The sequence below is a fragment of the Cricetulus griseus genome, chromosome 3, assembly GCF_003668045.3.
Source record: "Cricetulus griseus strain 17A/GY chromosome 3, alternate assembly CriGri-PICRH-1.0, whole genome shotgun sequence".
Lineage (NCBI taxonomy): Eukaryota > Metazoa > Chordata > Mammalia > Rodentia > Cricetidae > Cricetulus > Cricetulus griseus.
The window spans coordinates 274,227,134-274,239,162 of NC_048596.1; the positions used below are offsets into that span (position 1 = coordinate 274,227,134).

Here is a 12,029-nt window from a genome sequence, read left to right on the forward strand (position 1 = left end):
TTTTTGAGACAAGGTTTCTCTGTGGCTTTGGAGCCTATCCTGGCACTCGCTCTGTAGACCAGGCTGGTCCCGAACTCACAGAGATCCGCCTGCCTCTGCCTCCCGAGTGCTGGGATTAAAGGCGTGCACCACCAACACCCGGCCTTGTTTGTTTTTGAGACAGGGTTTCTCTGTGCTTTGGATGCTGTCCTGGAACTAGCTCTTGTAGACCAGGCTGGTCTAGAACTCACAGAGATCCTCCTGCCTCTGCCTCCCGAGTGCAGGGATCAAAGTGCAGCACCACCACCTGGCTAAATAATTTTTAAAAAATTCACTCTTGAGGCCAGTAGTAGCTCAGGTTTGTAGAGTTCTTGCCTATCGTGAATAAAACCCTCAGTATGCTCCTCAGCACTCAGTAAATGGCACAAATCTGTAATTGGGGTACGAGGTGGGATCAGAAGTTCAAGGCCATCCCTGATTACAAAGTTTGAGGACAGTCTGGGCTATCTGAGATCCTACCTCAAACAAAACAAAAAGCTGTGATCAGAACCAAGAGCAAGCATGTTTACTGGCAGAAAGATACCATGGGTAAGAATTAGTGGAGGGAGTATAAGAAGTTAAAATCTTTAAAATCATACTTTCTAGCCGGGCGGTGGGTTAGCCCATGCCTTTAGTCCCTGAGTTTGGGGGCCAGATTGGTCTATAAAGTAAGTTCCAGGACGGACAGGACTGTTAAACAGAGAAACTGTCTCAACACCCCCCATCCCCCAAAATAAAACAAAACATGCTTTCTGGGAGCTCCACTGAGTTGTAGAGAAATGAGTTTATGACTAATTAGTTTGTGTTTCTTTCTCTAGTTTTCCCTCTTTAAATTTTTTTCAGTTTTATTTTCTTATTTTTGTAGTTTGTAGTGTTGTTTCTCTGTGTAGCTTTTTTCCGAGACCAGAGAAACCCTGTTTCGGGAAAAAAAAAAAAAAAAAAAAAAAAAAAAAAAAAACCTGACTGAACATTTGTAGTAGTGACCCCCTTTTTCTTGAGTGTGCTTACTGTTTATTTCTTATGTGGTGGCCATTGTCAGGGAGCCCACGAGAGATGCTGCAGCATTTAATTTTAAAAATTAGGGCTGGAGAGATGGTTCAGCAGGTTAAGAGCACTGACTGCTCTTCCAGAGGACCCAGATTCAATTCCCAGCACCCACATGGCAGCTCACACTGTCTATAACTCCAGTCCCAGGGGACCTTACATCCATGGAAAAAGACCAATGTACATAAAATTAAAATAAATAAATTTTAAAAAATTGTTTGTGTGTTCATGTAGACACATGTATTAGCAACACAACACGCCATGGGGCATGTGTGAAGGTCAGAGCACTTGGAGGTGTCTTGTCTCTCTCTCCTCACTGTTTCTTAGTGATTGAACTCAGGTGGCCAGGCTTGGCCACAGGTGCCTTCACGTGCTTGAGCCATCTCTTCAGCCCCTGTTGATAGTAGTGCTGTTGTTTCTTCCAGCTTGGTCTTTGAGAAATTTCAAACCTGCAGAAATGAACAATTGTATACATTTAGATTTCAAACCTGCAGAAGTGAACAACTGTATACATTTAGATTTAGCAGTTACAGTTGGGCCAATTCTTAGTGGATATGAATATTAGAATTATAGTGTTGTATAGTGCAGCATATAAAAGTGACGTGATTTTTCTTTTTTCTTCCCTTAGATTAAGTATTTCAGATGATGTTAGAAGACACAAATTTTGGGGACTGGGTATAGAAAGTAAAGTGCTTTCCTCTCAAAGCCTCAGTACCCATTGAAAAGTCCAGGCACTATGGTAACATCTGTCACCAGCTCTGGTGGGGCCCAGAGGGTGAGAAAGGCAGAGTTCTGCAACTAGAATTTCAGATGGCTGTTGGGCTTGTGAAATAGGTGCTGGGAATTGCACTTGGGTCCCCTGCAGGAGCGGTTTGTGCTCTTACGGCAGTAGGTCTGGCTGTTTTACTGATGTTGAGTACTCGTCCTTTTGAAGTAATGACGCTTTCTTTTATCCTTATGTAGTTGCCAATAGGAGGCCCTATCGAGAATACTACGTGGAGGCTTTTGGAGATCCTTCTGAAAAAGCCTGGGTGGCTGGAAAAGCAATCGTCATGTTTGAAGGGAGGCATCAATTTGAAGAACTACCTGTCCTTAGGAAAAGAGGGAAACAGAAAGAGAAAGGATATAGGCATAAGGTAAAGACAATCTGTAAAGAAAAGAACTTCTCAAAAAACTATCTTCTTGTGGGTTCACTTCCAGAAAAAGTGGAAGATACATCAGGATAGATCTGAAATACACTGTTACCCTGGTTACCAGGGTATCTGAAGAAATAAAGTCAAATATTTTACAGGGATTAGCTGTGGCTAGTTTTCATACAACTATGTGCTGAGTTTTGAGAAGTGCCTACCTCTGACCTGCCAGAGAGACGTGAATACTACAGTCTTCTTTGGCTATACTTTATGCAAGAGGAAGTGGTTATTAGAATGAGGCCTTAGGATCTCAGTCATTTGAAGAGCTCTTGCCTCCTAAGCAGTTTTAATCTTTAGGACTGAACAGGACAATACAATGAAAACAAAATACTCTACTTGCCCTATTTATTGCTAATTATTTTTCTTAAAAATAAGAAATGGCGTTCTCTCTGTCTCTCTGTCTCTTGTCTGTCTGTCTGTCTCTCTCTCATTTTGCTCCTCACCTTAGGCTATTCTTGAACTCTGGCTTTCCTGCCTCAGTGTCCCAGATGCTGGAATTATAGCAGTACTCCCATGACATCCAACTTTGATAAGTCATTTTAGTAGTTTTATTCTTTGCTGGCCTTTACTTTTGTAGTTTCATACCTAGTTATATTTTAATCATGAGCATTTCTGTTTGTGTGTATGTGTGGGTTTTGTTTCTGTTTGTTTGTTTCTTTGCTTTTAGATGGGGTCTCACTATTGTCCAGGTAGGCCTCAGAACTTGCCACAGTCTTCAAGAATGCTTAGAACACAGGCATGTACCACCACACTAGGTTTATGAACTTTTGTTGCTTTTTAATTAATTCTTTTCGTTTTTTGTTTTGTTTTTGAAACAGGGTCTCTATGTAGCCCTGTCTGTCCTGAAATTTTTGCTAAGTCAATAAATATATGGACCAGGTTGGCTTTGTGCTCAGAGAAATATCTGCCTCTGCCTTAGAGTGCTGGTATTAAAGGTGGGCCACCGCTGAGCTCACTCAAAAAGGTAGTAGTTTTTCTTTGTTGATGTGGATGACCTTGAACTCCTCATCCTTCTACCTCTACCTCCCAAGTGCTGGGATTGCAGGAATGTACCATCACTCTTAATGTGTAAGGTTCTGGGAATTGAACATTTGTATTTTTTGAACTTGATGCTTTAGTTTACTCATCAGAGACAGAGGATCATGGCTATTTGAGGCCAGCCTGGTCTACATAGTAAATTCTAAGCTCTAGCATATGTAACTGCTTTTATACTTTTTTTTCCAGAATCATAATTTGGATAGTTAGAATTAGTAATAAACTTGAACTGCAATTTTTAACAAGTGCTTGGGATTTGTCTTCATCTCTTAATTTTTATTTGTTTGTTTATTTTGAGGCAGGATTTCTTTGTGTAGGTCTGGCTGTCCTGGAACTTGCTCTTGTAGACCAAGCTGGCCTTGAACTCACAGAAATCTGCCTGCCTCTGCCTCCTGAGTTCTGGGATTAAAGGTGTGCACCACCACTGCCTGGTTGTCTTCATTTAAGATGGTATAACAGCCTGTACTTTGTAACTATTGTAATGTTTAGAACTATAAAATACTTAATATATCATAAGTTTATCTTTTCACAGTACAAGTGGGTGCAGTCATTAGGATGGGAGACTTTTAACTCTTTCTTGACACAGTTCTCCCTGCATGGGATTGGGTGGAGGCATCAGATTTTGTGTCAGGTTTTAGCTGTGTAGATAGATGTGTTAGCTCTCTTTGGAAGAACTCACTAGGATTTACTTCGATCAGTAACATTAGCACAGATATATTTGTGATCGTGTCTGAAGTTGACTAAATGGTCAGTGTAGTACCTTCCATACTTACAGAAGGCTACCTGTCTAGTGACCTTATGTTTTGTATGTGTTGGAGAACATTCCAGTTATTAATATATTTGTGAATAGTAACTGGTTAGGTAGAACCTTGCCAAATAACATCACAGAGATCCAAGTATGGAAGGGTCTGGAAAAGTAGGTGTGCTTCAGAGTCTGAATACCCTCATCCATAAAGAACTTAGAGATGACCACATGCATTTTTTGTACTTGATTTGTTTTTGTATCTCAGCACTAAGTAATTATGTCCCAAAGATAACTTGGTCATCTTTATCTTTATCCAAGTCATGCATAGCCCATACAGAAGAGACTTGGTTATGAAATGCCCTGATAATAGCTAGAAAGCTTCAGTTTCAGGTCCTGTAGGGGCACTTGACCCACTCATTCCTCTTGTCTTGTTTTTCCATGCTTCTCTCCTTTGAAGCTTCTTTCTTTTTGTGAAGCTGAGCATGTGTGTGCTTGTGCCCTTTCTTATTTCAGGTAGAAAATACTATTATATTCTAAGGTGTAAATAGAGAGGGTAAGTCTTTAGCAATCTGTTGTTCCTATTTTTAGTTGAAGTTTATAGTCTACTTGGTTCTGCTAATAAATAACGAAAGAGTGTTGATTTTTTTTTATGAGACTAGTTCTTCTAGTTATAGTAGGTTATTTATTTATTTATTTTTGGTTTTCCAAGACAGCGTTTTTCTGTGTAACAGCCCTGGCTGTCCTAGAACTCACTCTGTAAGCCAGGCTGGCTTTGAACTAAGGGATCCATTTCCCTCTGCCTCCCAAGTGGTGGAATTAAAGGTGCCTGTCATTACCACCCAGCTTCAGAGAGTTACCTTCAGTAAGAACAGCAAGATTAGCCAGGTGCACTTGGGGAGGCAGAGGCTGGGGGATATGTGAATTTGAAGCCAATCTGGTTTACATAGTGAATTCTAGGGCAGCCATAGCTGCATAGTGAAACTGTCTTAAAAAAAACAAAAACAAACAAACAAACCTGAACCACGAGATTTTAGATCACTTCTGATTTGAGATGCTTATTATCTCCCTGTTTTTCATTTTTTTTGAATAAATATTATTTTCCTTTTAATTTAAGGTTCCTCAGAAAATTTTGAGTAAATGGGAAGCAAGTGTTGGTCTTGCTGAGCAATATGATGTTCCCAAAGGATCTAAGAAGCAGAAATGTGTCACCAGTTCAATCAAGTTGGACAGTGAGGAAGAGATGCTTTTTGAGGACTGTACAAATGATCCAGAATCAGAGCAGGACCTGCTGCTCAATGGCTGTCTGAAGTCTCTGGCTTTTGATTCTGAGCACTCTGCAGATGAGAAGGAAAAGCCCTGTGACAAGCCTCGAGCTAGAAAGAGCTCTGATAGTATAAAAAGGACTAGTGTGAAGAAGGGCCTCCTGCCATTTGAAGCACACAAAGAGGAACAGAGGGGGAGAATTCCAGAGAACCTTGACCTAGACTTTATTTCTGGGAGTGTATCTGATAAACAAGCTTCTAATGAACTTTCCAGGATAGCAAACAGCCTCACAGGGTCTAAAACTGCACCAGGAGGTTTCCTCTTTTCTTCATGTACACAGAGCACCGCTAAGGCAGATTTTGAGATTTCAAATTGCGATTCTTTATCAGGTTTGTCTGAGAGTGCTTTGAGCTCTAAACATTCTGTAGAGAAAACAAAACTCCAGCCAGGCTTGGTGTGTGGCTCCAAAGTACAGCCCTGCTATATTGGAGCTGGTGACGAGGGAAAGAGAAGTGATTCTGTTAGTGTGTGTACCACTTCTGATGATGGGAGCAGTGATCTGGATCCTATAGAACGCAACTCAGAATTTGATAGCAGTGTCCTTGAAATTACAGATGCTTTTGATAGGACAGAGAGTGCTTTATCTATGCACAAAAACGAAACAAAGTATTCTAGATATCTTGCCACAAACAGAGTAAAAGAAAAACAGAAGTCCCTCATCACTAATTCACATACAGACCACTTAGTGGATTCTACCAAGACAGTGGAGCCTGGAACTGCTGAAATGTCTCAGGTTAATCTTTCTGATCTTAAAGTCTGTACTCCTGTGCCCAAACCCCAACCAGAATTTAGAAATGACAGTCTCACTCCAAAATTCAGTGCAGCACCAAGCATTTGTAGTGAAAACTCATTGACAAAGGGTGGGGCTGCAAATCAAACTCTGTTACCTTTGAAAAGCAGACAGCCCAAGTTCCGAAGTATAAAATGCAAGCATAAAGAAAACCCAGCTGATGCAGAACCCTCAGCTACAAATGAGGACCTCAGCTTGAAATGCTGTTCTTCTGCTGATACCAAAGGCTCTCCTTTGGCCAGCATATCCAAAAGTGGAAAAGCAGAGGGCCTAAAACTACTGAACAATGTGCATGAGAAAAGCAGAGATTCGAGTGACATAGAGACAGCGGTGGTGAAGCATGTTCTCTCGGAACTGAAGGAGCTCTCATACAGATCACTAAGTGAGGATGCCAGTGACTCCGCAACATCAAAGGCATCGAAGCCATTACTGTTTTCTTCTGCTGCTAGTCAGCATCATATACCTATAGAACCAGATTACAAATTTAGTACACTGCTAATGATGCTGAAAGACATGCATGATAGTAAGACAAAGGAGCAAAGGTTGATGACTGCTCAAAGTCTGGCGTCCTACCGAACCCCAGATCGTGGGGACTGCTCTACTGGTAACCCTGTAGGGACATCAAAGGGTTTGGTGTTAGGAGGCTCCACACACAATTCTGAAAAAACTGGAGATGGCACTCAAGATGCAGTCCGGCTGAGTTCTAGTGGGGGTGACTCTTCATTGTCTGGAGAACTGTCTTCCCTGTCTGGCTTAGCTTCTGACAAAAGAGACTCTGCTTGTGGTAAAAGTCGCTTAAACTGTGTTCCAAGGCGCAACTGTGGCCGGGCAAGGCCATCATCCAAATTGAGAGAAGCAGTTTCAGCCCAGATGGCAAATCCCCCGGTAAACCCAAAAGCCTTAAAGACTGAGCGGAAAAGAAAGTTGAACCGACTTCCTGCTGTGACCATTGGAGCTAACCGGTTGGGAGACAAGGCAAGTGGAGGTTCAGTGAATGGCCCATCAAGGGGTGGGGCTGAAGACCCTGGTAAAGAAGAGCCTCTTCAGCTAATGGGCCATTTAAGAACCACAGACACCCATTTTTCTGATGCACATTTTGATAGCAAGATTAAACAACCTGACCCTGATAAAGTTCTGGAAAAAGAGCCTTCTTTTGAGAACAGAAAAGGTCCAGAGCTGGGCTCTGAAATGAACAGTGAGAATGATGAGCCCCATGGTGTCAATCAAGTGGTGCCTAAAAAGCGGTGGCAGCGATTAAACCAAAGGCGCCCTAAGCCTGGCAAACGCACTAGCAGATTTAGGGAGAAAGAAAACTCGGAGGGTGCCTTTGCTGCATTGCTTCCTGTTGAGCCTGTGCAGAAGGGGCGGGATGATTTCTTAGAACAAAGAGCTCCTCCTACAAGCATCCTGGAGGACTCAGCCGCAGACCCCAATCATGGCTGCCACTCGGACTCCGTTGGGCCAAGGCTGAGCGTTTGTGATAAACCCAGTGCTAGCATGGTGGGTGATGTGGAAAAGGAGACAGGAATTCCCAGTTTGACGCCACAGACCAAGCTCCCAGAGCCAGGTAAGGGTGCGGCCGGGGGAAAGTGATGAGAGAATTTGTTGATAATGTTGCTTTTGTGACAGAGTTGCTCTTCAGAAGTCCTGGGTCTGTCTGTTGTAACAGAAAAATGTCTTACAAAATTGGAGGGCAGAGTTATCTCTCGAATAAGAAACAATTTTATTTAGAAGGCTGAAACTTAAAGCTGGGGTTTCTGTATTTTCAGACTTTCTTGTTTTGTTTTGCTACTATCAGGGATTGAATTTAAATTTAAGGCCTTATGCATGCTAGTTAGTGTTCTACTACTGAGTTGCATGCCACATTGTTTTTTTTGTTTTGTTTTTGTTTGTTTGTTTGTTTTGTTTTTCGAGACAGGATTTCTCTGTGTAGCTTTGGAGCCTATCCTGGCACACGCTCTGCAGACCAGGCTGGCCTCAAACTCACAGAGGTCCGCCTGCCTCTGCCTCCCAAGTGCTGGGTGGTTCATTTTTTTTTTTTTTAATCAGAAGCTTTTTCCTTTGTTTTCCGAAGTTCCAACCATGGGTTTCCTGGACTTTGCTGTTTTTAAATTTTATTTATTTATTTAATGTTTTAAAAAGATTTATTTTTATTTATTATGTATACACTGTTCTGCCTGCATGCCAGAAGAGGGCACCAGGCCTCATTATAGATGGTTGTAAGCCACCATGTGGTCGCTGGGAATTGAACTCAGGACCTCTGCTAGAGCACCAGTGCTGTTAACCTCTGAGTCATCTCTCCTGCCCCCTTATTTATTTACTTATTGTGGTTTTTTTTGTTTTTTGTTTTTTTTTTTTTTTTTTTGAGACAGGGTTTCTCTGTATTGCTTTGGAGCCTGTTCTAGAACTCAATCTGTAGACCAGGCTGGCCTCGAACTCACAGAGATCCTCCTGCTTCTGCCTCCCAAGTGCTGGGATTAAAGGCTTGCGCCACCAATGCCCGGCCCAGCTCTTAAATTGTGTGTGTGTGTGTGTGTGTGTTGAGAAAGAGAATGAGAATATTGCTGAGTCATCTCTCCAGCCCTATTAGAAATTTGTTTTGTTTTGCTTTTTATTTTATGTGTATAGGTTTTGCTTGCAAGTATGGTGCTCGCCAAGGTTAGAAGAGGGTGTTAGGTCCCCTGGAACTGGAGTTAGGCGGTTAAAAGCTGTCATGGGGGTGCTTGGGTCCTCTAGAAAGAACAGCCAGTGCTTATAACAGCTGAGCCATCTCTCCAGCCGTGGGAAGTTTTTGATTATTCAATCTTATTCAGTATGTCTGTTTAGATGTTTTCCCTTTGTTTTTCAGTTTCTCTGTTTATCTTTGGCTGTCCTAGAGCTAGCTCTGTACACCAGGCTGCCTCTGCCTCCCAAGTGCTGGAATCAAAGGCATAATCTTTTTTTTTTAATGATTCATTTCATTCAATTCTTGTTGGATTAACTGTTTCAAGGAATTTATTCAGTTCCTCTGAATTGTACAGTTTGTTGATATATAGTTCTTAATGATTTCAGTTGTACTGTCTCTTTAAGTCCTTTTTTTCCTTAATGTTGTGAAGAGTGTACACTAATTTTTTTTTTTTTTAAACTCGGGCTTGAGGACTGGAGGGATGGCTCAGCAGTAAGGGTGTATACTGTTCTTGCAGAGGACCTGAGTTAGAATCCCAGCCAACGCACATGTGGAGTGGGTTATCACTGCCTGGTACTTCAGCTCCAGGGACTGTAAAGCTTTGTTCCGGCTGCTGTAGGCATTTGCACTCACATGCACAGAACTTATGTGCTCCGCCTCATTAATTCAAGTAAAAATTTGAATATATGTATATAACAACAGTTAGTGAAAAAAGAGGCTGAGGGAAATGATGTAATGATAATCTCAAAAAGTAAATAATTTTTAAAAATTGAATAAAATTTTCTAAACATTTCCACTTGGTACTTAAATTTTATATATATATATACATACATACACACACATTAGGGATGTAGCCTAAGGCCTTTCTATATCCTTGGCAAACTTTATTAGCTGGTGGATATTCCTAGCTTCTTCTGATTTTTGTTGTTGTATATTGTATTCTCTACACTCAGTTGTATTTATTTTTGGTGTACTTTTCTTCTAAATTTGGATGAAAATTTTGCATATTTTTCATGTCATAGGTTGTCCTGAAACTTTCTATGCTGGTCTTCAACTTGTAGATAGATATTCCTTCCTGCCTCTACTTTCTCAGTACTGGGAATATTGAAGGTGTATATCACTTAAGCTTAGTCTGTGCCCGTGCCCACCCCACCCAACCACACCGGCTTAAAGAATGAGATTGAATAGTATGTCAGTTAATTGCTGAGTCATCTCTCCAGCCCCCAGAGCCTAACTTTATTATTTTTTTTTTATTTTTTTTTTAAATTGTAGTGACTTTAAAATTTTATTTATTATGTATACAGTTATCTGCATGCATGCTTGCACACCAGAAGAGGGCACCAGATCTCATTACAGATGATTGTGAGCCACCATGTGGTTGCTGGGAATTGAACTCAGGACCTCTGGAAGATCAGTCAGTGCTCTTAACCACTGAGCCATCTCTCCAGCCTGATTGTTTAAAGATTTTATTTATTTATTTATTTATTATGTATACAACATTCTGCTTCCATGTATATCTGCACACCAGAACAGGGCACCAGATCTCATTACAGATGGTTGTGATCCACCATGTGGTTGCTGGGAACTGAACTCAGGACTTCTGGAAGAGCAGTCGGTGCTCTTAACCTCTGAGCCATCTCTCCAGCCCCGAGCCTGACTTTAAAACAAACAAAAACCATAGGTAGTTAATAATATAATTATCCTATTTAGTACCACTTTTGCTGAACATCATGTTTCAGTTTATAATATTTTCACTTGTCTCAACATATTTTTAATTTCCCTTACAATTTCTTCCTCTGGTAATTGTTTGACCTGTTGGTCTTTCAGTACGTAGATTTATTACCATGTGTGTACGTTTTTCTGGTTTTGTTCTGTCACAAATTTCTGCTTTCTTGCCATGGTGGCTGGTAATGACAGCATGTTTTCAGTCTTCATAAATTTCTTACAACATAATTTGTGAACATGATGTATTTGGGGGAGTGTTCTGTGTGTTTAAGAAGAATGTAGATTCTTGTGGTATTCAGTGGGATTTGGGGTGTACATGTGTTCAGTCTAATAACTTGCAGTGTTCAAGTCTAATTATCATCTTTTGATTTTGGTTGGTTGTCCTATTTTATTTATTTGTGTGAGGCGGCCCCAGCATATGTGAGGAAGCCCAAGGACAGTGTATTCAAGTTGATTCTTGCCTTCTATCATGTCAGTTACCTTTATCCACTGAGGCATCTCTTACCACCCCACCCCCACCCCTTTTGAGACATAGTCTCATTCTGTTCCTCAGCATGACTTGGGACTTGCTTCCCTCACAGCCTAGACTGGTTTCCACCAGTTTCAGACACAGGGTTAGGGTTGATTATAGGTGTGAACCACCTGGCTTGTTTGTTGATACGGGGTCTAATGCTGTAGTCATGTTGACCTGAAATTCAGTATGTAACCCAGGCTGGTCTTTAAGTCCAGGTGATCTTAGTGTCTGAGCTTCCCATGTGCCGGGATTATGGAGTGAGCCACTGTGCCTTATTGTCTTCTCCATTGTTAAAAGGGAAGTTGCTGTATCTAATTGTGATCTGTTTCTTCGGTTTGGCCAATGCTTGTTTCTTGTATTTGAGCACTGAGATGGTAGCTTCCTGTGTTGTACTGCAGTGTCATTCTTTTTCTTGTGGCAGTTTTTGACAAAGCATAGTTTGTTTGATACCAGTGTTGTGGTCTCTGCTATCTTTTGTTTACTCTGTGCATTGACTTACAGATATGATTGTTTTTATTTTACTTTACTTATTGAGAACTTGGGTTGTCTCCTGGGTGCCCTGGAACTCCCTGTGTAGACCAGGCTGGCCTTGATGGTGTAGAGATCCTCCTGTCTCTACTTTACTCAGCAAGGAAGCACACGTGCTGCTGTAGTTATTTTTCATATTTTTGTCTGCTAAATTCTTTACCAAAATTATGCACCATATTTATAACCTTATAGTATTCAGTATATAAATACTGTGTTTAATTCTGCTTTCAGGTGAACTACCTCAACTTCTTTGTCTGTCTGAAAAGTCTGTTTCTCCCTCAGTTTTGTTTGTTTTTTTGAAGACAGGGTTTCTCTATGTAGACCAGGTTGGCCTGGAACTCACAGAGATCCTCCTGCCTCTGCCTCCTGAATGCTGGAATTAAAGGCATGCGCCACCACTGCCCAGCTTCTCAAGTTTTGAAGCGAAGTTTTGCTGGATATAATATTAGCTT

The 12,029-nt window shown here is 41.2% G+C and overlaps 1 protein-coding gene across 9 annotated transcripts in view; it reads left to right on the forward strand.

Moving 5' to 3' along the window:
* The window catches only part of Nsd1 (nuclear receptor binding SET domain protein 1), a 108,999-nt gene that overhangs the window by 27,467 nt on the left and 69,503 nt on the right, over window positions 1-12,029 (forward strand). For all 9 annotated transcript variants that reach the window (XR_004769426.1, XM_027409806.2, XM_035442990.1 and 6 more), the window contains 2 exons: window positions 2,026-2,198; window positions 5,147-7,712. Coding sequence is in view for 8 of the 9 variants with exons in the window: in XM_027409806.2 (XP_027265607.1) it covers window positions 2,026-2,198; window positions 5,147-7,712 (2,739 nt within the window). In the remaining variant the exon portion in view is untranslated. The remainder of the gene's footprint in view (window positions 1-2,025; window positions 2,199-5,146; window positions 7,713-12,029) is intronic.